The sequence below is a fragment of the Lolium perenne genome, chromosome 4 (assembly GCF_019359855.2).
Source record: "Lolium perenne isolate Kyuss_39 chromosome 4, Kyuss_2.0, whole genome shotgun sequence".
NCBI lineage: Eukaryota > Viridiplantae > Streptophyta > Magnoliopsida > Poales > Poaceae > Lolium > Lolium perenne.
This window is the reverse complement of record NC_067247.2, coordinates 73,455,406-73,482,664: the sequence shown is the minus strand read 5'-3', so window position 1 is coordinate 73,482,664 and position 27,259 is coordinate 73,455,406. Positions and strand designations below refer to the sequence as shown.

Genomic DNA, 27,259 nt, shown 5'->3' with positions numbered 1-27,259 from the left:
CAATGTGTTTCACATCTCACTGCTCCGGAAGTGCCTTGAAGTACCGGAGAAGACGGAAGTATTCAAGAATATAGATCATCGTTCGGTGGATATTAACACAGACTTGACATACCGCGAAGTACCAATCCGCATCCTGGAAGAAGCATACAGAACCACCCGCACCAGGAGTATCAAGTTCTTGAAGATTCAGTGGAGCAATCACACTGAAGACGAAGCCACTTGGGAACGCGAAGAAGACATGAAGAAAGAATACCCCGATCTCTTTAGTACCTAGTTTTCTCTCGATCTCGGGACGAGATCTTTTGTAAGGGGGAAGGGTTTGTAACATCCCAAATTTCAATAAAATGAACAAGAGAGAAATTCAAGAACCCAAAAATTAGAGTTAACAAAAACTTTTTCTCATCATATAGGTTTATGCATGTAGATCACCATATTAATTATTCTTGAGTGTGCAATTGCCATGATGCTTGTTTATGTGTTCTCTCTCACTCTAAAACCCTAGCAATGATCACTTGATCATCCAAAGTCAAATAAAAAGAAAAGAGAAAAGAAATAAAAAAAATAAATCTCACACACACATAAGGCTTAGGCCATTTTTACAAATCCTTGTTAGAGACCATTTTGGTTTGCACCATTAGGTGTATTTGGTTACTAAACATATATTAACAACTTTGGAAACAATCAAACCCAATTTAAATCAAAATTGCAACAAATATGAGCTCACATGTGATATGGTCATATGTGACATTTATACTCTGGTACTCACTTTGGGCCCCTGTATTTTCACTTTTCATTTCTACACTTGGTCAAATCTTTTCACCTCATCCAAGACAACATCAAGCACTACAACTTTGCCCAAATCCACCACCCCAAATTCTGTACCAATTTCAAATGAGAAGCATGCAAAGTTGGGACAAACTCACATATGTAAGATCATATGCAAAATAAATTTTTGCATTTCAATTCCATTTTGACCACCACCACCACCAATATACTCTATTGAATATATTATTACAACCCACCAAAAAGATTTGCAAAATTCGAAAATATTTTTCTTATGGGCATTATAACAAACACACAGCGGCGGAAGTAAAACTGAGCCCATACTGAAATATTACCTTGGACTTGGTCCAACCTTGCCCTCTCTGCACCCTGACACCTCCCTCTCACCTCACCACACCATCACCACCACTTGCACTGGTCAAGGAGAGATCAATTCAATCAAACCTTGCCATGCCGTGGCATGGCAAGTCCATCTCATGCTCTCTCTCACTCTGGTCAATTCCAGCATGTCACACCTTGTCAATCACCTCCCTCACACTCACCTGAGGCTGCCCACCCAAGCCACGACCCTCTCTCGCACAAAGAACGGCCAGAACACGAGCGCCCGGACACGCCCGAGCACGCCCATGCCGCGCCGCAGCGCGCATGGCGCACACCCCGGACGCGCCGTAGCGCCAGTGGACCGGAGCTCTGCGCCACCTCCGCCCTTGCTATCAGCGCCGGCCGACGCGTGACAACACCAGGAACCGCCAGGACATGGCCGGTGGCCCGCGGGAACGCCGCAGACGACGTGAGCTTCCGCGCCCTTCCGCCATGCCCTGCGCGCTCCCGTCAAGCTCACCACCACTGCAGAGCCCCTGCCGCGCCACGATCACGCTCGTCAGCATCACCGGGACACCAGCCACCGTGCGCGCCCACGCCTTGCCCCTTCGCGACCTTGGAACGCCGGCGCCATCGACGACCGCCGCTCCGCCCCCACGGCCACCCCTCAATGCTATAAAAGGGGGACTCCTCCCACCGATCCGAGCACGCCATTCGCTTCCCCTCCTCACCACAACTCCTCCCGTCCCTCCAATTTCATCACTTAGCCACCGCCTCGCCACAATCGCTAGCTCGGAGCCGCCGCCGCAGCCGACGCTCGCCGGAGAAGGAGACCACCCCGAAGCGCCGCTGCTACCGTGGGGATCCTCGTCCTCGACAACGTCGCGGCGCACCCCGCCGGCGACCGCCGGAGCCCCCAGGCGCCCTCCGACCCCCTACTGCAGCCGCCGGTGAGTTCCTCGCCCGCCGTCGACGACGACGCGCGTGGACCGTGCGATCGTGTTCTAATCGCACGGCTCCCCTTCCCCGTACCGCTTCGGGCGCCAAGCCCCACTGACTTGTGGCCCCCGCCAGTCAGACGGCCCGCTGCGCCAGACGCAGAGCTGGGCCGGCCCATCTCCCTGTCCCCCGTGCAGCCCGAGTTACTTTCCCGCGAGCCCAACTATTCAAATTCGAATTTCCGTAATAACTAGAATATGCTATCTGATGCTGACTTTGAAATTTAATAGAGACAAATCCACTCAGCCAAATTTTACAAACTTTATATATTTGGAAACCTTAGGAAATTATCTACACAATGCCACTGGATAGAACCCTAGATCTATTGTAGAATTAAAATGACAAAATAAACAAGGCAGGGACTTTTCTGCCTTAGAATAATTATTAAAAATCAACCAAACATGCTTTTAAGTTAATTCCAACTCCTATACTTCACATTTTACTTATACTAATTGTTTCTACAAAAATATGCCATGCTTACTGTGTATGATCATGGCCTAGTTAAATTAAAGGACTATAGGACTATTTCTAGTCAAAACTATTGTCCAAAAATATTAGTAAATCATATGGGAGCTTTTCTTCCATTTAAATCTTGTCATGAACAATCCAATATGAGGTGAAGACTCTGATCATAAAAATCTCATATGGTTTGTTGATGATATTAAATCATTACCATGTTAGAATTAAATTGTATGGGGTGCTACACCCCATTTAAATCATTTTCTCAAAATGATAAGTGTGAAGAGGTTGACTTGGGTCAACCTAGGTCACATATTATACATAAGAGAAATTAAATCTTAAAAGGATAATGAGAGGAAATTATTTCTCTGAATAATTCAAAAGTAACATTTAAGATTATTATGAGAGGAAATTATTTTTCCTAATTAATAAGAAAAACCCATCCACCAACATAATAGTGATATGTGATGCTAGTTTAATTTGTGTGAATCATGTGTGTGCTTAGTTTAGTAAATAGATTGGTGTGATGATTGTGTATCCCGTATTCGTATTTTAGACGCTAGTACCGAGGAGTATCCAGAGGAGGAGGAGGTCTACTGTCAGGGAGAAGAAGACCACTTTGACCAGTTTCCCAACCAAGGCAAGATAATACTCTTGCAAAGTGCTAGCTCATCCTGAGCCAAGCACCACCCAGTTTACTTTATATTATGAGCCTAATTCCCAGTTTTATTTTTAAGTTTTACTTACAGTTATTTTGTACTATTGTTTCATAATTCCATAGGGTTAATGTTAGATTAGTACAAGAGTATCAAAGTTAGCCTAGGAGCAAAGCAAATTACTTAGCACCCCTCATCCTTAGATGCTAGTGCTAAATTAAACATGACTACTCTAGATGGGAACATGTGTGGTGAAATGTTGAAATGATTTTTGAAGGTGAATATGACCAAGAGAAGATGGTGATTTTTGATTAAAAACTAGTATTGGTTTGGATGCGATACCTTTCCAATTATTGAGTACCCCCACAATACCTGATTATGGGTAAGGGCTTAACTAGAAGTTTATGTATCTTAGTATGAGTTCCCTCTGAACACACATCATAGGGGTTATGCCGAGGCTGCCTCCGTTGTTGAGAAATGATGTGAAGTGAATTGTACGGCCAAGCCCTGTGCAGTTCCCAGGTTGACAGTTGGTCTTCACTGGGAGGCCAAGCTCATGGGGAGAGGTGCTCATACTAGGGTTAGTAAATGAAAGGTTATGGTTGATGATCCGCGTACTGTGTTACGATGATTCGGGGAAATCCCGACGGATGAAATCAAATGTTGTGGCACAAGTGTGCAACCTCTGCAGAGTGTAAATCTATTCGAATAGCCGTGTCCACGGTTACGGACGGTTGGAAGGGCCATACAGTTTCCAGTATTAGACTTTGATCATGGTTGTTGAAATGGATGGTGAATGATGACTTGATTATATTGAAAACACAACAGAGTTGTGGGAATGACACTAATGTTCCCACTTGAGTTAGTTAGCACATAAATAAGTCTTTAATAAATACTTGTGAACTAAAACTAGCTTTATGCAAAGAAACTAGAGCTTAGCACCCCCTTTACTAGAAATGTTAGCACTTACACTAGTATTAGTTTGCGAGTACATAAAGTACTCACGGCTGTGTCCCTGGCTATTCAAATGGCCAGACTATGAAGAGGAGCAGCAGTACGAGGAGGACGGTCAGCAGGAAGTCTACAACAACTAGGAGTCTGCTAACGTCAAGCGTTGGCCTGTGGACTATAGAGTCCTTGTATCTTACGCTTCCGCTATGAACTTGTGTTTGTTCGTTGATCATTAGATCAACTATTTGTGTAATATGGATCATGTGATTCCAATTTGTAAGACTTTATGAGTTGTAATGAATGATGACTGTGATACTTAACTATTATGCCTCGCAACAACAATATTCCTGGGATTGCGATGTATGACATAATAGGCATCCGGACTTAAAAATCCGGGTGTTGACAGGCGCCCACCCCACAAGGCGGCGTGGTGGGCCCTTGGGCCGCGCCAGCCTATGGTGGCGGCGCCTCGGCCAGCCTCCGACGCCCCCCTTTCGACTACTTAAGGGTTTCGACCTAAAAACGCACGGGGGTTAGACGAAATTGCCACAAGACATCCAGAACACCTCCGCCATCGCGAAACTCCGTCTCGGGACCAGAAACTCTGTTCTGGCACTCCGACGGGACGGGGAATTGGAGGAGATCATCGCCATCATCACCACCGACGTCTCTCCATCGACCATCCATGCTTCCCCCATCCATGTGTGAGTAATTCCCCCGCTGTAGGCTGGAGGGGATGGTAGAGATTGGATGAGATTGATCATGTAATAGTCATAAGATTGTTAGGGCATAGTGTCTAGTATCCGTTGTTGGTACTTTTATGATATTGTTGCAACTTGTTATGCTTAATGCTTGTCACTAGGGCCCGAGTGCCATGATCTCAGATCTGAACATGTTATCAATTCATGATGATATTCATTGCTTTATGATCTTACCTGTAAGTTGTATACACATATTGCTGTCCGAAACCCGAGGCCCCAAAGTGACAGAAATTGGGACAACCGGAGGGGAAGGCGGTGATATGAGGATCACATGTGTTCACGGAGTGTTAATGCTTTGCTCCGGTGCTCTATTAAAAGGAGTACCTTAATTACCAAGTAGATTCCCTAGAGGCCCGGCTGCCACCGGCTGGTAGGACAAAAGATGTTGTGCAAGTTTCTCATTGCGAGCACGTACGACTATATATGGAACACATCCAATAATTGTTTAATAGTACTTGGATACTGTTTTATTACTATCTGCAAATGCCCTACCTTGATTGTTACATGAGTTCTCTTATCCATGCAGCGCCCGTTCATCCATCCATGTGGCTACAGTATTTTAATCCTGATGTTTACTATAATCACTACTGCTGTCTTTGTTACACTACTGCTTATATTTCACTACTGCTACTGCTATAAAACTGTTGCTACTGATAAACTCTTGCGAGCAAGTCTGTTTCCAGGTGCAGCTGAATTGACAACTCCGTTGTTAAGGCTTACAAATATTCTTTGGCTCCCCTTGTGTCGAATCAATAAATTGGGTTTTACTTCCCTCGAAGACTGTTGCGATCCCCTATACTTGTGGGTCATTAGTGCTCCGTATGCAAGCATCCTCATGGCGGCGGTGCACTTCTGAATCGACGAGAACCCGACAACGCCTACAGCGTTGAGCTTGAGCTTGAAGTAGGGGTCGAACTCTCGAACGCCGTGGAGGATATTCATGAACAACCCCTTGCTCATCCTGTACCGGCGCCAAAAATTGTCGGCATGTGTTGCATCGTCGGCGAAGTAGTCGTTGTGCAGCATGGCATGCCCCTCCATCCTCTGTCGGGGCTTGGACTTCCTTCTCCCCGGCCTTGATCCTCTGCGGCGCGGCCTCTTCCTCTTCTCCGCCTCGGCGTCAAGCATGTCCTGGAGGGACGCGATGATCAGCAAATGCTCCTGGAGGTCGTCGTCGAAGGCTTGCTCGTCCTCCAGCAGCAGGGCAGCCATCTCATCGTCGCTATCCATGTCTAAAAGCAAAATCAATGGTTAAAATTGCGTCGAGGCAGACGATGCAACGAACAGCGGCCAACCGCGCCTACCTGGCAAGTCGTCGAGCACCTTGTGTGCGCGGAGGTGGGGCGGATTCGACGCCTCGTTCTGGGACGCGATGGCCAAGCGGCGGCGGCGGAACGACCGGCGGGAGCGCCTGCCGCGGCGACGGCGCCAACTCTCAGAAGAGATCAGACGCTCAAACGGCCGGCAAATCCAGCGGCGGCGGCGGAGGGGTGGGAGACGCGGGAAGGAAGAAGCGACGAGAAAAAAAGGCGCGAATCAACGGTTATGCAACACGTCGCCGACATGTGGGGGCCCGTCACTCCACGCCTCGCTTTTCGTTGTGTCCGGCGTGCCCGGTACGTCCCCTGTGGGACGGGGACGGCCTCGGGGCGCCAGACACCGTATCGGGGCGCCGGACAAAATTGATCTTTGGGGGACGCGGCTGAAACCGTTTTTTGGTCCAACGCGCCTCAAATTGCTTTGGGGGACGCAACTGGAGATGCTCCGTGGCCATTCATATTTGCTCCGTTGTTGCTGGCTGCTGCGCTTCCGGGGCCATTCATATTTGCTCCGTGGTGCTCATTCACCCAGCAAATCGGTAAGCCCCATTGTGCATGTACGACATGAACCAATATCAAACAATGCGCTCGTTTCCGAGTCCTCCTGCCGATGAAGCTGTAGAGCTCAGGCGGTGTTACTCTTTCATCTGTTCTTCAGTCCTCTGGTGGAAAAGCATAGGCAAAAGCACATAACTGGGATGTCGTCACCAGAGAACAGAAAACACATTCGAGCACAATCGACGATTTATTCACAAGAACAGATACGCAAGCATGCTGTCCCAGTTCACAAGCGTTCATACACCGAAAAGATTTTGCATCTCTAGAACAACAAACATCGGAAAGAAATGAAACTCGGTATCCTGTCTTGAGACATTCCAACACTTTATTCAGCGTCTCTTACTGCTAGATTGAGATGGTCTGCAGTCTGCACGCTGGCTATGGAACCAATCGATCCACAGTCGCGGCGATATACACATAACATGAACAAAGCGGGGAAAATCGCACACAAATATAAGTTCAACAACGGCCATTGTCTACAGAAAAACACGGCCTACATTTCGTCATCATCACCCTGATCATTATTAGAGTTCAAAGGGACGCCCAGCGAACGCTGGCCGGATAGGGTCCTAGTATCCTCCCTGGATGTAGGCGTTGAGCCGGTTCAGCTCCTCCTTGTGCTCGCTGACCACCGCGCGGACGATGTCACCGATGGAGACCATCCCCACCATGCCCGTGCTGTCGATCACTGGGATGTGCCTAATACGCTTTTCTGCAAACAGCGATGGGCATGGCTAGTTAAGTTCAGTGCTTTACACACATCTCGTATCCATTGACAAGAGAACTCATGAGTTACCTGTCATCAGCTGCATTGCTTGTAGCACTCTAGTGTCAGGTTTCACCGTGATCAGCTTGTTCTGTCAAAATGATGACATGTCAATGCAGTTCAGCGGCAAATGATGATTTGTCAATGGAGTACATGCGTGCAACTAGAGGTTCTGTACTAATTACCTCTTCAGTCATGATATCTCCAACCTTCGTTGACTTGGAGGATCGACCCTGCACAATGATTTTCCGGAGATAATCTGAACAGGCAAGTATCAGAATAAAGTGTTAGTCACATAGGTCAATCTTGCTTACAAGCTGGACATGTTTGCTGTCATGTTCTTTGATCATGTGTGTTCGTTTTGTTCTCAGGAGCATCTTCATATATCTTACCAGAGTAGGTACTGAGATGCTGGCTGATACTATTCCTGGATATTATGCATTCGGATGATGGCTCAATGAGATAATAGGTAAATGACCAAGATCTGTGTGACTTTGTGAGTGTCAAAGTGGTGGGCATGAAGTTGGCAAACCTTAAAGTTCATGTGACTTCGAAGAAGTTAAGGGTTGTATATGGTAGCTGGAGGTCCACGATCAGAGTTCGACCATTAAGAGCACAATAATAAGTGGGTCTAAGCCTATGGTAGTTGGAGGTCCAGGATGAAAGTTCGACCATTTCAGGGCACAATATAAATGGTTCAAAGCACACACTTCCTTTCCAGACCTGAAATATCCCTTGAACTGTTGGACATAACCTAAACCAACTTAATAGTTTTCTATTGGGAACTCACTGTAAACTTGGTGACTGCAGTGCGGCATGAGAATACTACCGCATATAGTTTCATGTGTATGTTTTACTTACTAGACGTGGGCATGTGCCAAACAATCTGCAGTTTTTTTGTGCATGATGCATTAAATACAAAATTATGAGATTTATTCATCAATCCTAAAGCTCTTCATTATCCAGAATTATAATTCATGTAAAAACAAGTGATTTTGTCTGTTATCAAGCATTTGCAACTTCACTCTAACGTTCTTACTTACGGCCATTATCTTCCTAATATGCTGTTTATTTTTTCTATATAACATGAAATAGTGTTCAGACATTTTTTTATGCAGAAGAGAAGGACTTAATCCAAGAATAATGGATGCCAGATAATATATAGCGTAAAAATTGAAGTTAGCAATAGTATTTATCCTTTATTCCTTTAGCACGTGGTTATATATTTTATTCTTTTTTCATCACACAGAGTTTAGATAGCAGTTTACCTCTCTCAGTGACGATACCAGCAATTGATTTATCCTGTCCAGGTTTAACAACCACCAAAGCTCCCACATTGTGTTGAGTCATCTGTTAAAACTCTATCATCATTCAAAGCCTAAAAATTGTATACGTAGCAAGTAATATGACCAGTAAGAAATCATACCGATTTGACAGCGTCATAGACACTATCGTCCGTGGTGCACCAGAGCCACGATCCATCAGCACTCTTCCCTTTAGACTTCAGAATATCAGCAATAGTGCCGCTCTCAAATCCACTCTCCTCTATTTGAGCAGATGACACTGACATGAAACGCGGAAACACAGCAGGCAGCATAGCAGGCTTCGCAACACTGATGTGTTTCAGAACAGCAGATTTGAGCACACTGCCATGTGATCCAATAGCTTGAATTGCGCGTTGCATTTTCTTATCTGTCAGATCATACACACACAAAAATCATTTTAATGGAGAAAATGATTGACTGTAACTATCTTCTATATAACAGAACTATTTTTTCAGTTAGAACGGAGATTTTCCAAATAGTTTAAAATTTCAAAATTTGAATAACATAGACCAACCCAGATTCTTGATAAATCCACAAAAATTAACACCCAAAAATTAACACCCAAAAATTAACTAGTAAATAATATCAAAATTTTGTTCTTTCAAGCAGATCAACTCTTGTAGTAGGTAACCACATTATTGGGGAACAGTAACTGGATATAATGTGAAGAGGAGGTAAACTAGATACGGAAATAGATAGGGCTACGCTCATGGCACGTAACTGAACTGTCGAAAGAAGCAGAAATAGTGGAGGTAACACTAACACGACAACCAGACTGAAACCAAGTTTCTGCCAACACCCGTCATGACTCAAGGAAACACAAGTGACAGTAAAAAAGAGGTGTTCACAGGTTAATTTACACTGCAGATATTTCCTTCTGGGAACATCAGCAAAAGCCACAGTACAGACTAAAATCACAGCCCAATAGGAGGATCAAATTACAGGACTAGAGGCGGGCTTGGCTAAAATTTAGGACTTAGGAGGCCGTCAGACAAAGCAAAGACACTAGCTCATAAACATATGATATAACGATGGCTGTTGACCAACACAGTGCGAGGAAACAATAATGCAGCTGTCTCACCATTCCGCATAAACAAACAACCCTATCTCAATCCCACAGGGAACGCCACATCAAAAAAGAACTGGTTTACATTAGGCTGATGCAGTGAAAAGGATGTCGAGCTTATCTACCATTTTATACTTTAGCCAGTAGAGAGATAAGTAGTAGTGTAGTACTACTGGAAAAAGGAAACTTATGCGCAGAAAATTCGTTGAATTAGTCTATACTTTTTTTTGGTTGAATAATAATCTGTTAAGAACTGAATATTTATGCACGTCGACATAGTCATGTGGCATGTCCTACCTATTAATCAGTTTCGTTTTGACGTAGTATTTCTTAGAGAAATCCACTACCAATATGTCCACCCTACTTGATGTGATGTGTTTAACATAATAACATCTTTAGACATCTCTGGAGGCCCATATTCAGAGTTCGCTACCCAGAAACATTTATTTCATGTCACAATCAGAACAATAAGGAATCAGCAACAAAGAGAGAATCCAACTGACGCCTTCACCCAGAACACTAAACTCGATGCACTCGGGGTGCCCGTGATATTCGATCTGGTGCTATCAACTCGCTGCCGCCGCAAGAATCAAATGGACAAACGAATCACGCATGAACCACAAAAGAGGATGTGACACGCCTCAAAGGAACTTTCGGGACCAAATAACTCCTACTTTTACTTCTGCAACTACGCAAACTGCACTTTTTAGGACATCCGGATCAAGTCTTCACCGATCCAGATAAGAAATCAGCCAACCATCAAAATAAGCTGATTAGTACGAACAGCCCACTAAGAATTACGAAACACTTGCTAACTGGAACAGGGAAACAAAAACTATGAAACCCCACAAGGAACAGATCAAGCTCTAACAAACAGAAGACATCAAGCACCTCTGTTCCTCCTACAAAAAATCCTACCTTGCCCAGCTTTTGAACAGCTCTTCTGGTAAGATGAACAACTAGTCTGCTAGCAGAAACGAGAGGAAAACAACAGATCGTGTAAGAACCAAGAGAAACAACACGGGAAGTACAGCCATCTGACCCTTTGGTGCTCACTTCAGGATGGCATCAGCAGGCACTGTAGACGCACATCAGAAGCGTCGTGTTTCTTTCAGAAATCAGAACCAATACTAACCAGCAGCGTCGCGTCTCTAGGCAGCTAGTACTAATCGATCCACGCAAAGGGGGAGAAGAGACGGGCCGCTTTACCTGCGTAGCCGCGGGACCGAGCTTCGCTTCGCTTCCGGAGGAGCTGCGGGTGGAGGAAGAAGATGAGGGGAGGGACACTTGTGCTGCTGGGAGGCGATGGTGGGAGTGACGAGCCCTGCTAATTAAAGCGACACTCAGACGCTCACACGCTCTCTCGAGGTGAGGTGGAGTCATGTGATGAGTGAGTAGTCCGGTCTTATCCACACCGGCCTGTCTCCACTTTTGTTTCGGTTATTTATCATTTTGTTTTGGACTTTCGAAGCCTTTGTTTCAGTGCTACGCTTTCTCGAGGCTGGTTGTACAAGTTTCTTTCTTGAGCAATTTCAGTGCAACTGGAGTGCCAGTAATCACAGGATACACACGCACTCACTCCTCCGGGTATTTCTCTGCCAACGATCTCACTTTATATTCCCACCAAGAAAGGACACTTTATTATTATAGTAGATTAAAATACTATAAAATAGAAATATCATCATAAACACCTAGAAGAATAAAAGTTGCATCACATTTCAAAAACTTCGAACAATTTTTTTGCACGTAGAGTATGCACGGATGTATGCCCGTGCCATATTTTTATGCTTAAATTTGAAAGTATGTAGTTTGAGCAAAATGACAAGTTCTAAATGAACCGCTAACGGAAACTCTCTGTCCTTACTTTTATGTAACTTACTGATCGGTATACTATGTAATTTAAGACAATTTTTCCAAGTTTTTTGACACTTTGAAATGTGTTTTCAAACAACAGATTCATATGAACTCGTGAGTCGAATTGGATTTTCTTAGGCTAGGTTTCTTTAGGAAGGGGTGGGCGAGGGGGGAACTGGTGATATATTTGTACCTAATTTTACAAGTGTATGTGCGGAAGCTACAAATGGACATCGAGCTACATGTACCTTTTTATTGTCAAGAATTTGAATATCACATTTAAATTTTAAAAAGGAAAAAATCTTGAAATTTAGCCAATGTTGTGCTCCCTCTTTTCCACTCAATACCGCTCATGTTCTTTTTGAAAAAGTCTAGGCAAATATAGTTTGACAATTTTTTGGAAAATTCTATCAATAAAATGATATTATGTTGATATCATATGAAAATATATTTCATGATGTATCTAATCGTATTGATTTTGTGTTTTTCATGTTGATAATTTTGTAAAAACTTGGCCAAACTTTACATGGTATGCCTTTTCAAAAATAATACTACATTTGTCCATAAATAGATGTCTTAGTTTTATGAAAGCCTGTGAGAATGTCTGTAGACACTATTTAGTGTGTAGATTCATCTAAATTTAGAAAATTATGACATTTATTTATGGACGGATGGAGTACAAGGCTTATTCATTGGAACGGAGGTTATTATGCTACAAACGTGCAAAACCTCAACGTGAATTTCTTTCTCTTCTAGGGTACATAAAATTGACAAATGTGTGTATTTCAATATGCACATTCAAAACTATAAAACTTATCATATTTTTCCTTTTTTTTTGTGTAGCCTTGAATACAAAGATTTTCACATTAAATTTTGCACGCTTGTAGGATACATCATTGGCAATGTCCAAGATTTTCTTCAGAATTCTTGAAATTTTGAAATATGATTTTAGAATTGTTTAAAACGGCAACAGTATCCTGGTTTCCATTTGGCCACTCTCGTGTGTGCGTGCCACATCATGATGAACTTAACAATTTTATTTTAAATACTTTCTCTGATCTATAATAAGTTTTGTGGTTTTAGTTTATATTATTTAGTTCGCAACTAAATTTAGATATTTATCGTGGATCGGAGGAAGTAGTAAAAGTTGAAAATGTTTTGAGTACCCACCACAAAGGAGTGGGGATGTGGGCACACGTTAGGTGCATATGGCCTCACCGACCATACAAAGAGCAGAGGTCGTGCACAAGTACGAGCGCATATATACCCGCGCGCGCACACAGAGAGGCAGAGGAGAAGAAAATGTGCTGCCAAACAGTGTGCCTGGTATCGCCGGTGACAATAATTGCGAGGGCAGGAATGCAGAGGAAGCAACACCGGATGGTGGCGACGGCAGCCCCGGCCGGTCGGGTCGGGGTCAGGTCGGCGTCACAGGACGCAGGCGCACGTAAACAAAACTGCCGTCGCCGTCCCGATGCCCTTGCACACCGTCGGCCGCGCCGGGGAATTGCGAGAGGAAGAAGTGGCGATGGATGGCGAACGGGAGGAGGAGGGCAGGTGCGTGTGATGTGCGACCCTCTGACGCGAGGTTTTAGCATATAACACCATATGTTGGTGCTCCTTTTGCACAGAACCACAACATTAGCTTCTTGTTGCAAAAAACACCAACATTTGAGTTAATTATTTGCACAGAACACAAAATGTGTAATTAGCTTGTTTGACAAATAATTAGCTCGCCGGGCCCACTGTTAGGACATATGTGGCAACCACTACGGTTGAACGAACCAAATCGACAAACGGAGCCTCGTTCCAGTGGTAGATTGCAGTGGCGGTGGCAGCTGCATGCCGACGACTAGGAGGAGAGAAAGGGGACAAAGCTGAACTGCGGTGAACTACGGCATGGAAATGGACGGAGACCATAGACTGGCTGAATAGATCAAGCGGACGAGGACGAGGGGCTGGCCAATATGGAGGAGAGTGCCGAGTGTGGCCATCAATTGACTCTCAGTGACTCGTGTGTTTCCCTCCGATGCCTTTGCATTGGGTGCAAACAAGGTTTAAAATAGTGTGCATGTGCACTAGACTCGTGGTGGCTGAGGAGGCTCGCTCGCTTCGCGCAGAGGATGGAGATGGAGGAGACTGGCTGGGCGACGCAAGCGCAGTGGAGCTGCACCTAGATGTGTCGTCTCACGGCTCGACGTCGCAGCTAGGTTAGGAGCGCACCTCAGGCGGGGTGGCAGAGACCTGTGCGGTTCCTCGCCGGCAAGTAGCCGAGGCTGGCTAGGGCCAGGTGCAGCAGGGATCACGCAGGTGACCGAGGCGGAAGAGCTATGCTAGTAGGCGATAGGGCTAGATGTGAATGACGGAGGCCGGCGGGCTGGACAGTAAGTGATGCCACGTCTGTTGACAGTGGGCCCAACGATCTAATTATTCATTAAAGTAGCTAACTATGGGTGTTTGTGCTCCATGCAAATAATTAACTCAAACATTGGTGTTCCTTGCAACAAAAAGTTTGGGTTGTGGTTTGGTGCAAAAAGGGCACCAACAAGTGCTGTTATATGCTAAAAACTCCTCTGACGCCGACGTGTTAACTGACCGTGAAATGGCTGGAAATACACTGCGACTGGCTGGCGGAGGTAAAGTTAATCACAGTAGTTGTCCTGTCTGGATTGGTGGGGTTTGGCCATGGCCAGCATGGGTGCGGATCGGATAGGGTGGGGCCGCGTGACCATGTCACGGATTCCCTGGGATTCCTGCATCTTTTCGTGTCAAGTTGGGTGTTTTATTATCACTAATACTCCCGCCACTTGGCCCGCTCACTATCGTGTCAGTAGGAGGCCTGGTCAGCCGAGGGGGAGGGGAAGAATGGTCTCCGACACTGACCTATCTCGGTCCTCAGGCGCGGGGCTCGACGCAAATAGACTAAATCAGTTCATTCTGGTGTGATAGGAGGATAGGAAAAACCTAGCTAGCAGTCTGACATAAACGGATCGAGATGTTTATGACGACGTATTCCAGACCCAAAATTAGGATGGAAATGTGTCTGTGGACTCGTCGTGCACCGTGCTAGTGCATGTAGTCATCGCTAGGTAAATCGACCATTGTGGATGATGATGTCACGATGTGGCCGATGCCGACACAGGCACCAAAAGAAAGCCAAAGAACCAGATTATACACGTTAAAGGAGGACTAGTGCATTTGTCGGTCTTGGTTGGAAATTAGCTAAGATCCTATTTGCTGTGTCTCGAGCGAAAAGAAAAATCGTGTTGGAGGAAGGTTACCCAAGATTTTCAAGAGCCTAGGCAACTTGGTCCCTTCAAAATCCATAGCGGTCCTAGCCGATTGTCAATTCAAACAAGACGAGAATTCATCCAACTTGAGACCAACAAATTTTGCAGTGCGATCGAGCATGCCTTTCAGCGCCTTGTGAGCGGCCTCGACGTCGCGAACACGGTAAGACCTCGGCCATTTGTAATATGGCTATGCACATTGGCATGTGTGGGTACCTCTAATGGTTTGCATATGTGTAGGTGGCCCCTTGCTTTGGAGTACATCAATACATGTCGTGAAAACAAGTCCTACCCCGTTGGTCCATTGTTGGAGGGAGCTCAATAAGTTTCCCAAGTGGAAACTAGGCTATGCAACGGAGTCTCAAAAATGGCGGGTGCAATGTGTCGTTGATCATTGATCTCGAAGAGGAAGGACCAAGCAATGGTGTCCTTCCATCTCGGCCAAGGAGCCACAAGGCTACAAAGGCCGATCTCAAATGTGATGCTTTTGCACTTGCATTGAGTGACACCTTGACGGGGTTGATGGCCGAGAAGGAGGACACACTTGTCAATAGGGATGAGAAGCGGCGTCGGGAGAAAGAGGCTGCATATACTAGCTTCATGGACCTCACAAAGAGGGCTATTGAAATTGAAGAGAGCAATGCACATACAAAGTTCATTGAGGTCGATGCCAAATTACTCGTGAACGAGAACCAGATCATGCTCGCCGACTTAAGCATCATAGAGCCTGAACAAAGGGCTTGTTCGAGAAGAAGAAAGCCATCATCCGCCAACAAGATGCGTGATCACACATATCTATAATAGTTTGTCTACTCACATGAACTGTGTGCCCTTTTGCACTTTGATTCGGAATTATTGTGTGCGAGGAGCAACGGTATGACACCCTCAACTACCTCGGCCTCCTCGCATGGGAGTGTGAGAAGCTGGCTGCATGCCCCTTCTGTGATCAGAGTACCGAGACTCTAGACCACCTGCTCATGGGTTGTGTGCTGTCCCGGGATGTCTGGGCAACCTGCCTACGCTGGTGGGAAAAGCTGCACTGGATGCCGCAGTTGGATTCGAACTTCGTGGCTTGGCTGCAGGAGAAGCGTAGTGGACCTGGAGGGGATCGCGACCTCTGGACAGGAGTTGCCCTCGTTTGCTGGTGTCTTTGGAGACATCGCAACGACATTGTGTTCGAAAAGGCCGCTCCTTCCAAAGCCGTGGTGCTTTCAGCGATCGCCATTGAGGCGGAGATGTGGAGAATCACTGGGATTTTTAGAGGCTCTCTTGCGTTAGTAGATAAGTGGAGATGCCGCGAGTAGTCCGGTTCCGTGTGTGTGCTACCCTCTGGGTAGTGGGGTTGCGTTGCGCGGGCGTCTGTGCCCCGAACGTGTTGTATCTTAGGCCTTCTGGCCTTTCTTCTTGATTCTGATATGACGTATCCTTAAAAAAAAGAAGCTGGTGGTCGTGAAGAAGGAGGGGCTTCCCGCCTAACCATTCAACCTAGACGACGATGAAGCCCTCAGGCCGGGCACCATCATGTCGGAGTTGGAGGCCCTAGCCGAGTGGCAAGGTCTGGCAATGCACGTGCGGGAGTCCACGCATGCGGCAGGAGGAACTGCCATGGCGCCGCAGACTTCCCCGCTCCAGACGGCACCAGGGCAGCAGCCACAGATAATGGATACGGTACTTGTATACTAGCCTGACACGCAGGGCTAGCGCACAGATATCAGACACAATGCGTACAGCTCAACATGTTCTTCCTAGTTTTCACAGCATTGACGTTTCGATTTCATCGTCTGCTACCAGAGGATTTAATTTTTTTCGACGGGAGCACGGCTGAACTCGAAAGCACATCATTATGAAATAAAGGTAACGAAAATACGTATTTCCAAGCTTCATAAATTACGAGAAAATCGTGCATGTAGAGAATGGATACGGCAATATGCACGTAAAATTTGAAACTTAAATATGACCATTTGTATATATCGCGCAGTATTTCGGTAGCGTACCAGGTTCCAAAAGGCAGTTCACGAATTTTCAGAAGTTGTCACCAAAACTCCATGGAGCAAGTTTCTACCCAACGCATTATTGTTCTGGTAGCATTTGGAAGCTTGAAATACGGTTGTGGGAGGAGAGAACATTTCGGGCTTCCCATCGTCTGTTACCACGGTGGTAATATACCCACCACCATGTCCATTTTTTTCCGAGAGTACCACCATCTCCATTTTGGATTGAGTGGTTCAGACGTACCGGATGCTATCCGTTCTGTCGTGTTCCAGGTTGCCCACCTCATCGTCGTATACATCCAACTCCGTTGCCACGCGACATCATCCACCGTAGTATAATACGTAGTGCAAATTACTGGAGTTTTACTTCTAGCAATACACGCACATCCCACAACATGACAACAAGACTGTCTCCCTTATTGTTCAAAAAAAAAAAAGACTGTATCCCTTAAGTTTTCATAGAGGAATGTTGTGCGAGACCCAAGAAACGAATCAGGTGCTCAAAACAGCTCTTGACTAACTCAAATTCTCGATACAACAAGTATGCACTTTTCCATTTTCTAGCTCTCTCAAACACTCATCATGACCACAGCGGCGTAAAATTCCCAAGATTGGTCTCTGTTTTTCACTCAAACACATGGGCCATGCGCCTCCGGCTAGAACAAATGCATGTTACATTGAGGGGACTAGAGAGACTGGAAAAACGAAAGAGCTATCCCCTGAAGTGGCTAGAATCCTAGGATCGGTTGAGATGATCTATCATCTTCTTGAAAATCTCGGTCGCCTTCGGGTCTTGAGGGAAGCTCCACTCTCCATGTACCCACCAGTTCTTTTCTCGTCTTCATCTTCGCTAGACTCATCCGATCTCCACCTTGACCCACCTTTACCAGCTGCTCCTTCACCAACAGAAGACTTCTTGCCAAAGCTTCAAATAAGAGCGAAAAAATGGATATTTTTAAACCATCATATTCATCAATGTATAAGACATCCATGCCCAGTGAAAAAAAACTTTCACGGTAATTACTGTGACCACTTGGAGGTTCAGGTAACCACCAGTGAAGGCCAACTATGTCATCAATGGCAGGCCATACCAGTTGAGGTCAGTATCTATGTTGAGCTGTGTTAGGTCACATATGGATGGTTTACATCAATCCAGCCATGCTAGGCCTATTTGGTTCACTGCAAACTTTGATTCAGCAAGTTAGGCAGTTTGAAGTTTCGTGACACTGTCTGGTTCTAAGTCACGGCTGTAGCAAACGTACTTTTTCTAGCCTTCCAACTACTTGTGATAAGACCCATTTGCTAGCCAACTTTTGCCAGAAGCCCGTAGCCACCAAACTTGTCCTCACAAAAAAACCTGGTTTGCGAAACCTCTGACACAGAAATGTGACAAAGTATGGGCAGTGACAAAACAAACCCTTAGTCTTCCCATGCAAACTTCTTTCAATGAGGCTAGCAAATTGTTATCTACCTGAAAATTTCTAAGTATCCAGATTCTTGGCAATTGTCTTGCACACTAGTGGACTAGCAGGTATGATGTACTCACCAAACTTCCCACCTTGACAGCCCAGGGACAAAGATCAAACACAACACCAGGAACCACCCATCACAGTCAGGTTCAGGTAAGTTAAAGGTAAAACCATCCATATATTTTACATTTTATCATACGAATACTAAAACTGACAGTACCACAGATAATGGTGTCAGCTTCAAAATTAAACTTCGCAAGCAAAAACCGTTTCCCGCAGGAACCACCCATGGGCCATGATTTCCTGGAACTGCCTTTTTTACCAACCAGTGTTATGCAATCAAGTACCAATCACTCTAAACCCTAGATCTATGGAACTTTGCTTTCAAATCGTATTAGACCTCAGAAGTTACCGTGTCAACTAATAGTAACTAAATAAGCACCATCGAGTAAAACAATAACTGAAGATATTGCCACACACAGAAAAGTGAGTACCTGAAAATGTTCGGTGTCGCTGGAACTTTTGTTTTTCCCATATGACCCTCATGAAATCCAACACTCTCAGATACCTTTGTGTGGCCATTTTGACCAGCATTGGTGCCACTTAAGATAAAAGGCTTCTCAGCACGTACACCGAAGTCAAACTCTCCTTTTCTGACAGAATCCTTTCCTTGAAAGAAAGTGGTTTTGTTGCGCTCAGTTTTCGACAAACTTGTTCCTTGGTTTTTCATAGGTGTATCACCAGCACCCAAGTTGAAATACGTAGGAACTGAATCATGACCAGCAGGTTTGGTTCCTTTTTTAAAACCTGACTCTCCTTTCATAAACCCGAGTTCTTTTGTCCCTGTTCCATTTTGGCCCACAGAGGGGAACATGATCCCTGCAGTCGACCTCATATTGGATGTAGGCGTCCCTGGGGGAACTGGCCTACATTGAAGAATAGATGGAACCTTTCTGCCAAACTCTGAACGGACACTACTGATAAGAGCACCAGAATCAGTCGATGCATGAATGTTCTTGGGGTGGAGAAGGTTTGACTTATTCTGAAGAGCAGTGGTGAAGGACGAGCTCAACCCAATGGCAGGATTAGGTGATTTAACCGAAGGATTAACTGGCGAAGATGTTTGCATGGTTCGGATAGCAGATTGACTTTGGTCTCCACTGCTGATGGCCCTCGCATCCTCCCTCTGGACCTCAGGAAGCATCTCAAGGCATTTAGCCTGTAAAAACATATATACAACGATACTGAGTGTTGTGTTGACACCTCAAAAGAATCATGTGGTAGAGCCTATAAGGTGTTGAAGAAAATAGGCTTCTTCCATTCATCCAAAAGGAATAGGACGTTTGTGTTGAACAAACACTCTCTTTATTCAACAATATAGGACGTTTGTGACTTTGGCAATCTTAAGCATGTAACTTTTGATATGTAGCGAACAACTATGAGATTGCTATTCTGTCAAAATATATTTCATGAAAATCTATTGGTACTATTTTGATGTGATCAATCCAATTAGCTTTTTATAAATTATTAGTAGTCAAAGTTAAAGATATGTGATCACACGCTTTCTAAATTGTCATGTCTCTCCAAATGGAGGCAGTATTGTATTAGTTGCAGTATATCATGTTTGGAGGTCCACAGAGTGGCCAGATAGGGTCATGGAGGGATCCAGCTATTACCCATTACATTTAATTAAAAAAAAATCATGACCAAACTAGTAACAACATTTGCACATGCGAATTTCTTTCTGTACATTAGCTTTCAAACATTTAAGTGGCTGACTGCACACATTCTAAAATGGCAACATAGAGAGAAGTCTTAAATTAAGTCCCAGCAATTTCCTATGCATATATTGTGAAGACAACAAATCACAAATTCTTTTCCTGGCAAGATAAAGCATAGGAAGAACAAGACATGCAAGTCAAAACAAAACTATAGTAGGGAAGTACTTACCACTAAACCTTCTCTCCATTGAGCAATTGTACTGATTTTGGATGCAACCTCTTCACCAGCGGATTCCAGCACATTTTGCTCAAAGCTCTGAAGGCTCCGATGAACATCATATGCTTCCAAGTACCGATAACGCTGAAAGAACAATAAGGAAAAACAGAAAGTCCTTGGATAATTAGCTTCTGATGTGTTCTGTTTGATGGGAACTTGGAAATATATGCATATATCAGTAGCTCATGGTAGTACTTTGAATTGAACTGACAACACTAATGCTTAGTTTTCTATTACAAATTCAATTAGACTACAGCAATTAAAAACATAGAGTATATTTCGCAAATGAAAGTGAGGCCACAGGCAACATACAAAAATCTAAAGAGGAGGGCCACAATATCAAAATCATAAAATTATTTTAAGTTTTAACAAAATGAATGTTGCTTTTACGCACCAAATGTTAAGATTTCCATAAAGCATGATAATAGAAACTGTACGGGGCAAGAAAAGACTCCTACAGAGTACAGACAAGAGACACATTGGGTGCGAACTTCCAATTTATCACTTCTTCTAACATCACAGCGCCACTGATTAATACTTTACTCATTATATTATTCGAATACAGATAGTATCTCTACATGTACAAACTAGTAAGAATCATTTTTGCAAATGTGCAGATGCTTAAGTTTATGGTTTCAGTACTTCTGCATCTAAAAACAAATTCTAGCAAAAAGTAGTAGATGTTTATTATGTTAGAACATGTGCACCTGCAAAAATTAAATGCAATGCAAAAAAGTCCTAAACAAATTTTTGCAACGCAATGCGTCAGAACAAGAAAGACAAGTCGTTGTAACACCACAGTTAAAAAAAAAACTGAATCTATTGATTTTTTTCAGGGCACTCTGCATGGTTTTTTCACAGGTGTAGAAATTCTAACATGGGACACATATATACTTATTTCGAGAATTTTCAATACACATAAGTACCTACAACTCAAACTACAGCCAAGACCCGCATGTACAAAATCTACTATCCAATAGCATACAGGAACTTCTGTATTCATGAAAAATATGCTGCAGTAGCTAGGCTTTGCCACTTAGAATTCTAACTGTTATGTTTGTTCATTTGACAGCTGAAAGATGTAAGTGGCTATTGTAATATGAAGTAGCATGTAAGTAAATGAGAAATGAATCATATGATAATTTCATGACACCAGGATATCATACAGGTATAGTATCATGTAAGCATGACCCTGAAGACCTTAGTTCACTCAGGCATATAGACCATTTACCTGGAGGTAGAAAACAACGAGAAGGCTACCACATGGCCCTGTGGGCCTCTCACGAGAAGAATCAAAGAGGGACTTGTGAAGATGTTTCTCCTCCTCAGAATCCCAAGGCAGATCAATCATTTTTTCGACTATGTTTCGATCAATGCAGATATCACAAAACTCAGTCATCATCACCTCAACATGATACATCCAAGAATTTATGTGAACATCTTCAACATGAGCCGTATCTGCTGGTCTTTGCTCTTTTACCCTAGAGCAGTAGCTCCTATGGAACATAAATGCTTCTGTTACATGGCCGTATTCAATTCTTACACGAAGTGCAGTCACTGCCTCACTAAGACATAACATCACATCTTTCTCAATGTTTGCAGCAGCGGAGAAGCTATCACACCCTGTGCACTTTAACACGACTAGTGCCACATCAGGTTTGTGGCGTTCAAGAAGAACTTGCGCTATCTTTGGATGTGTTTCCTTGCTACAAATCTTAGGAAGAAGAGAGCATGCCTCCTGCACACAGAGTAGATGGCATCACAAAGTTCAAATACAAGATCAGTAACAAGTGAATAAGCAAGCTGCAGTATTTACAAGCAGAACTCAAGTTCCACTGGCACCATAAGTGGAGAGAGGGATTCCGCAGGAATTCAGAAAACAAATGATTGTTCTAAACACTGAAGTAGCATGCATCATAAACAACACTTCAATGCAAAGGGTGGATGAAAAGGAAGGCAGCACCTAAAGGGACAGTCCAATGCAACACACCTCTCGATTTACATGCTTATTCAGTACTGTAAAAAAATATAAACTGTGTACGAGTTGCTAAATTAATCGACAATCCTAGCAGGGGCATCATTTTTGGTTAATGGTAGCCACTACCACAACAACAGTACAAATCAAGAAGTTCAGATCATGTATTTGACACAAATAAGCAAGTTATATTTCAGGGGATTAGACTCCAAAAGTGAATGCAGAACTATACATGACTTGCATATATAACGGAGGGGGAAACACCTGAAATACTATGGGATATACTAACAGGCTCCATAGATGTATGCTAAAATGGCACCCTGTCAGCTGAATTACTGAAAGCACTATTTCTCTCTTTTTCAAAATATTGTCCTCCAAAGCAACTTCATAGAACGATAAAATAAACATATGTAACAGTGGCATTTTAGTTAGTTGACTTCCAAGTAAACAATCTGATCCCATTAAACATGCATGACTAACTGCACTTCAGCATTCAAAGAAGACTAGGAAGCCCAATTATTCCAAAAGGGTCTTTGTACAAAAGGCAAGCTTGAAGCAATTGTGACCAAGGAAGATATAATGTGAATCTTTGGTCAAATAGGATAGGCAGGTAATTCGGAAAGAGGTGTTGATCACTCAAATAGCTGTTAAAACTCTCAAGCACAATAAGAACAGATAAATGACTTGGAAGCAAAGGCAACATTGATAGATTATATATTTGCACGACGCATGCAGCGATAGTAACAAGTAACAACATCATGTCCAGAAAAGACGAGTGTGACAGTTACCTCCAAAGCCTGTGAAGAGTGATCATCCAAAAGACAAAACACTAGGCATTCAAGCAAAGTTCTACTAGAGATGCCAAATGTAGCAGCAAAATCATCCGCAAGATACCTCCATTCTGAATCTGGTCTGGTCCAATGCCGATCAAATATGTAGTATAAGAACTAAAGAATGTCAAGGATAAAGAAAAAGTAGCATCTTTCAAATTTTTGCAAGTAACCTTGTAAATGTAAAATTCGCTATCTGATAACAGAAAAGGATACAGTTGCTTGTTTTGCAACCACCATGTCAGATCCTCCGTTCAGAAAGAGTATATCAACTACCTCACGTAAGTTTTTAAATGGATAACTATTGACATTAGACTGATCAATTATGGAACGGAACATAGATGATGATTGTTCATTCTGCAAACAGGTGAGTTCCCCCTCTTCCTCATTATCAATATAACTTTGTTGAGTCCCAAGGTTTTGTAGCGCCTGCTCGATGAAAAGTATACCCTGGTTGGCTTCATCATAACCTGATGTTTTACCAGAAACTTCAGGCCATTGTCGCTCCTCTGCATATGTTTTTCTTTTAATCACATCAGCACTCCAAGTTGCAAAACTAGCATAGCGAGAGGGAATCTTCTCAAGAAATTCATGCCTGATGCACCAAATCATGGCTTCCAAATGCTGTAGGAAAAGCTCCAAAATGAACACTTCATGAAGAAATAATGATAGTGTAAGAAATATCTAATTACTTTTCTTTGAAAATCTTTCAGTAAAAAAAAGTGATGGTCGACATACATGAATGAGTTGGAGAAACTAAAAGGGAAAGAGAGGATAAAGAGGGATGAATGTTGCTGCAGCTATCCGTATTCCAGTCTTACATGATCTATGTATCCAAATCCATTCGTAGGACACCATAAATAGAAGCAAACTGCTCAATGAAACTACACCTCCCAGCATAATCGTCCTATAGCAATTCGCAACTACTTATAGTTTGTTGTTTTAGGGTTTGTTATTGGTTTGTTGACAGCGAGTCAGTGACATAAAATCCCAGCACTGAAGTTAAGAAACAATACCTGTTTTGCCTTCATTGTGTTCTCAATGAGTTGATGCAGATCACTTACGTGAGCTGCTTCTCTGAAAGATGCGATCATAGCTTCAAGAACGCTGCAAATTCCTGCCAACTGAACTGCAAGCTTCTGCAGCTGGGGTAACTTAGACTTCATTATCTCTAATCCAGATCTATCTAAGGTGTGGTCAAGGTGTTACAAACAATATAAGAATAACCCTTACCTCCCCCTCAACAAGCGTGTCTGTGCTTGCATCAAGAGATGCAAGGCTCGTAAAAAGACATAAAAATCTGTAATTGGAACTAGAACCGATTAATTAAATGTTGGTGGATACAGATCATGCCTATCTCTGATACGAGTGCATTTACAGCCCTCTTGCACCAGTCCTTGATGACCACCTCGTCCAAAAGAAAAGCCAGAAGTGGATCACTTGACACAGCACTCTCATCCAAACAAACATCGGTAATATCTGGTCTGTATGTCAAGGTAACAGAAGGAGAAAAAAAAAAGGCACCACATAAACAATGACAATGAAACTGTGTTTATCAAATTAAAGCATAAGTAACCTTCTAAAGAGGATACAGTGGCAAATCAGAGAGACCAGATTATTCTGAAGCGCAACATCAAACAAGGAATGCAGCCGCTGCACATCCATGTTAACAGGATCACCGTGGCCTTCTCTCTCCTGGAACCTTTCATCGTGCTGCTTAGAGATGAGCCCGGCTTCCAAGCATTTGTGGTAGAGGCGGAGCCGCACCCTATTCCCATCATCAGGTATCGGACTTCTGCAAATTGGGCAGACATCGCATCTCTGGCTACACTCAGCACACAACGAGGCGTGCCCGCATGAGTTCAGCACGTGCTGGACATAGCGGCCGCAGCTACTCAAGTCCCTAGTTGCACGGCAGTGCTCAATTCTAGCCTCCTTGCTTAGCTCAATGAGATCAATGGTCGCCAACTGCTCCAAAGCATTCTGCCAATATAAATTTCATTTTTCAGCAACTATGCAATAGGGGAGCATTTTACCACATACAAATGCACTTATGTTTTGTAAACCCTATATGGGCCTCATTCGAGCGGCAAACATATAAGTAAAGTAAAAGTTGATACTTCTACCCACTTAACTAACTGCCAACATACAGATTAGTAAATGAGCACTACGAGATACATATAACAAACAGAAATGAAATGTTGAATTCACATGCACACCCAAATAGTTAAAGCACAGATTTGCTGCTTGGCATGTGAACGGAATCGTGTGAGATCGTGTACCCGCAGCAAATCCAAAACTACGGCTACAGGCAAATGAAATGATGAAGACAATCGCTGCAACTTAAGCAAGCCGTTCCCCTTTGTAAAAACTACCAGGCGCACAGGAATTGAGCTTAGCTGGTGGTATATCTACGATATTGTGCAACAATTATGTCCAGCCTTAGGGCATAGCCACACTAGTTTAGTAAGAAAGCCATGTGGTTTGCTGATATATGTAGTCCTTTGCTACTACTAACTGGTGACTACATTTACCATCTACCAGCAATGTGAGGCTAGCATAGCACAACGTCTTCCGGTGCTGACCAAAACTGTTTGCCCTTGACCGATTCGGCGCACTACCATGTAAGTAAATTACTACAGTAGCTTGTTGCTGTGAGAAGAGCCGGAGTCTGTTGTGGAGAGTAGTAACTAGTGGACTCTAGTCTAGTCTAGGACAGGATTCAGAGACGAACAAGCACCAAATCCAGGAATGAGAGGAGAGGGGTGCGGAAGTACGGACCTGGACGGCGGCGCTGCCGTACTTGGGAGGATGCCTCGGCGACGAAGGGAGCGCCTCCATCCGCGCACCCACGGCCCGCGCCGGGCTGCTACCGCATCAACTGTGGCTCCGGGTGACTGCGGCGCCCGGGAGAGAGGGCGCGCCCCGGCGTGGGAGAGCGGAGCCGCGGAGGAGGAGGCGGCGAGATCGGCGAGGAGAAATCCTACTGGGCAGTCTCGGCTGGGTGAGGCGGCGAGACGAGACGAGCCGGCGCTCCGCGAAATCTCAAAGGAACGAAGCGCCTAGGTCTAGGGGTTTGGGTTGTTCTATTAAATCGATTTAGCTGGGGGGGTTTTCGCAAAAAGAAAAAAGATTTAGCAGGAATTTAAATTTTTGGATTTATAATACTCCCTCCTGCCCAAAATGTGTTGCATATAAGGTTTGATCAAAGTCAAACTTCGTAAAGTTTTATCATCTATATTGATAAAAATATAAACATATATATATATAACAAAAGAATAATATTTTAAAAACGGTTTTGCTATGTCTCAGTCAACTGAGAATTTCTTAAGTCTCAGTCAATCACAAAAATGCACTTGAGTTGCACTTTTCTGTCAAAAAAGTGCAACTGATCCGAGTTGCACATTTTTTTGAACCGCAGTTGCACTTTTCTGAGGTGACTGAGACTTAAGAAATTCTCAGTTGACTGAGACATAGACACACCCTTTAAAAATTGTCATAAAATATATTTTCATATTATACGCATTTGTCATAGTAGATCCTTGTATTATTATCTAAATTCTTTATCAAATTTTAACTTGCATGAAAAATTATGCGCAACATAAAATAGGCAGGAGGGAGTATGTAGGGATGTAGGGAAATTTTCAGCTGTTCAAGTTTTTGAGTGACGATGGATTTCATCTGCCATCATTTCAGTTTATCGATATAGTTCTGATATTTTGATATACTTTCTCCGATCCATGTTAAAAGTCACTAGGTACACTTCCGAGGGACACTTTATATGGATCGGAGGGAGCAATATTTTCCAGATTATGTAAAGTGTGATAGGCCAGCTCCAATGCCAGAACCACTCAAGAGGCCACTGACCTTTCATCAAAAGCTGTGTAA

At 43.8% G+C, this 27,259-nt stretch overlaps 2 protein-coding genes across 2 annotated transcripts; both read right to left on the bottom strand.

Moving 5' to 3' along the window:
- Positions 1-7,230: 7,230 nt before the first annotated feature.
- On the bottom strand, positions 7,231-11,328 carry LOC127293649 (CBS domain-containing protein CBSX3, mitochondrial). Its single transcript, XM_051323292.1, has 6 exons — positions 11,174-11,328; positions 9,000-9,265; positions 8,842-8,923; positions 7,759-7,832; positions 7,604-7,664; positions 7,231-7,519 (listed from the first exon to the last, which is right to left on the bottom strand). The coding sequence occupies exons 2-6, from the start codon at positions 9,255-9,257 to the stop codon at positions 7,377-7,379; spliced, it is 618 nt and encodes a 205-aa protein (XP_051179252.1). The 5' UTR covers positions 9,258-9,265; positions 11,174-11,328; the 3' UTR covers positions 7,231-7,376.
- Positions 11,329-17,582: 6,254 nt separating this feature from the next.
- Positions 17,583-26,216, bottom strand: LOC127293651 (E3 ubiquitin-protein ligase HOS1). The gene is made up of 10 exons (XM_051323294.2): positions 26,153-26,216; positions 24,964-25,354; positions 24,716-24,850; positions 24,388-24,557; positions 23,588-23,995; positions 23,330-23,488; positions 21,798-22,304; positions 20,519-20,650; positions 19,063-19,787; positions 17,583-18,024 (listed from the first exon to the last, which is right to left on the bottom strand). Exons 1-10 carry the CDS (start codon positions 26,210-26,212, stop codon positions 17,859-17,861), a joined length of 2,853 nt encoding a protein of 950 aa, XP_051179254.1. The 5' UTR covers positions 26,213-26,216; the 3' UTR covers positions 17,583-17,858.
- Between the last annotated feature and the right edge of the window lie 1,043 nt (positions 26,217-27,259).

Excerpts from the sequence above, each read along its gene's own strand:
- LOC127293649 (XM_051323292.1), bottom strand. The coding sequence starts at position 9,257 with ATGCAACGCGCAATTCAAGCTATTGGATCACATGGCAGTGTGCTCAAA. Across the intron at positions 8,924-8,999 it reads TCTATGACGCTGTCAAATCG|ATGACTCAACACAATGTGGG; the intron begins GTATGATTTCTT and ends GAGTTTTAACAG. Across the intron at positions 7,665-7,758 it reads GAGATATCATGACTGAAGAG|AACAAGCTGATCACGGTGAA; the intron begins GTAATTAGTACA and ends TCATTTTGACAG.
- LOC127293651 (XM_051323294.2), bottom strand. The coding sequence starts at position 26,212 with ATGGAGGCGCTCCCTTCGTCGCCGAGGCATCCTCCCAAGTACGGCAGC. Across the intron at positions 24,851-24,963 it reads GGTCTCTCTGATTTGCCACT|ATATTACCGATGTTTGTTTG; the intron begins GTATCCTCTTTA and ends CATACAGACCAG. Across the intron at positions 19,788-20,518 it reads AATGGAGAGAAGGTTTAGTG|GCTAAATGCCTTGAGATGCT; the intron begins GTAAGTACTTCC and ends ATGTTTTTACAG.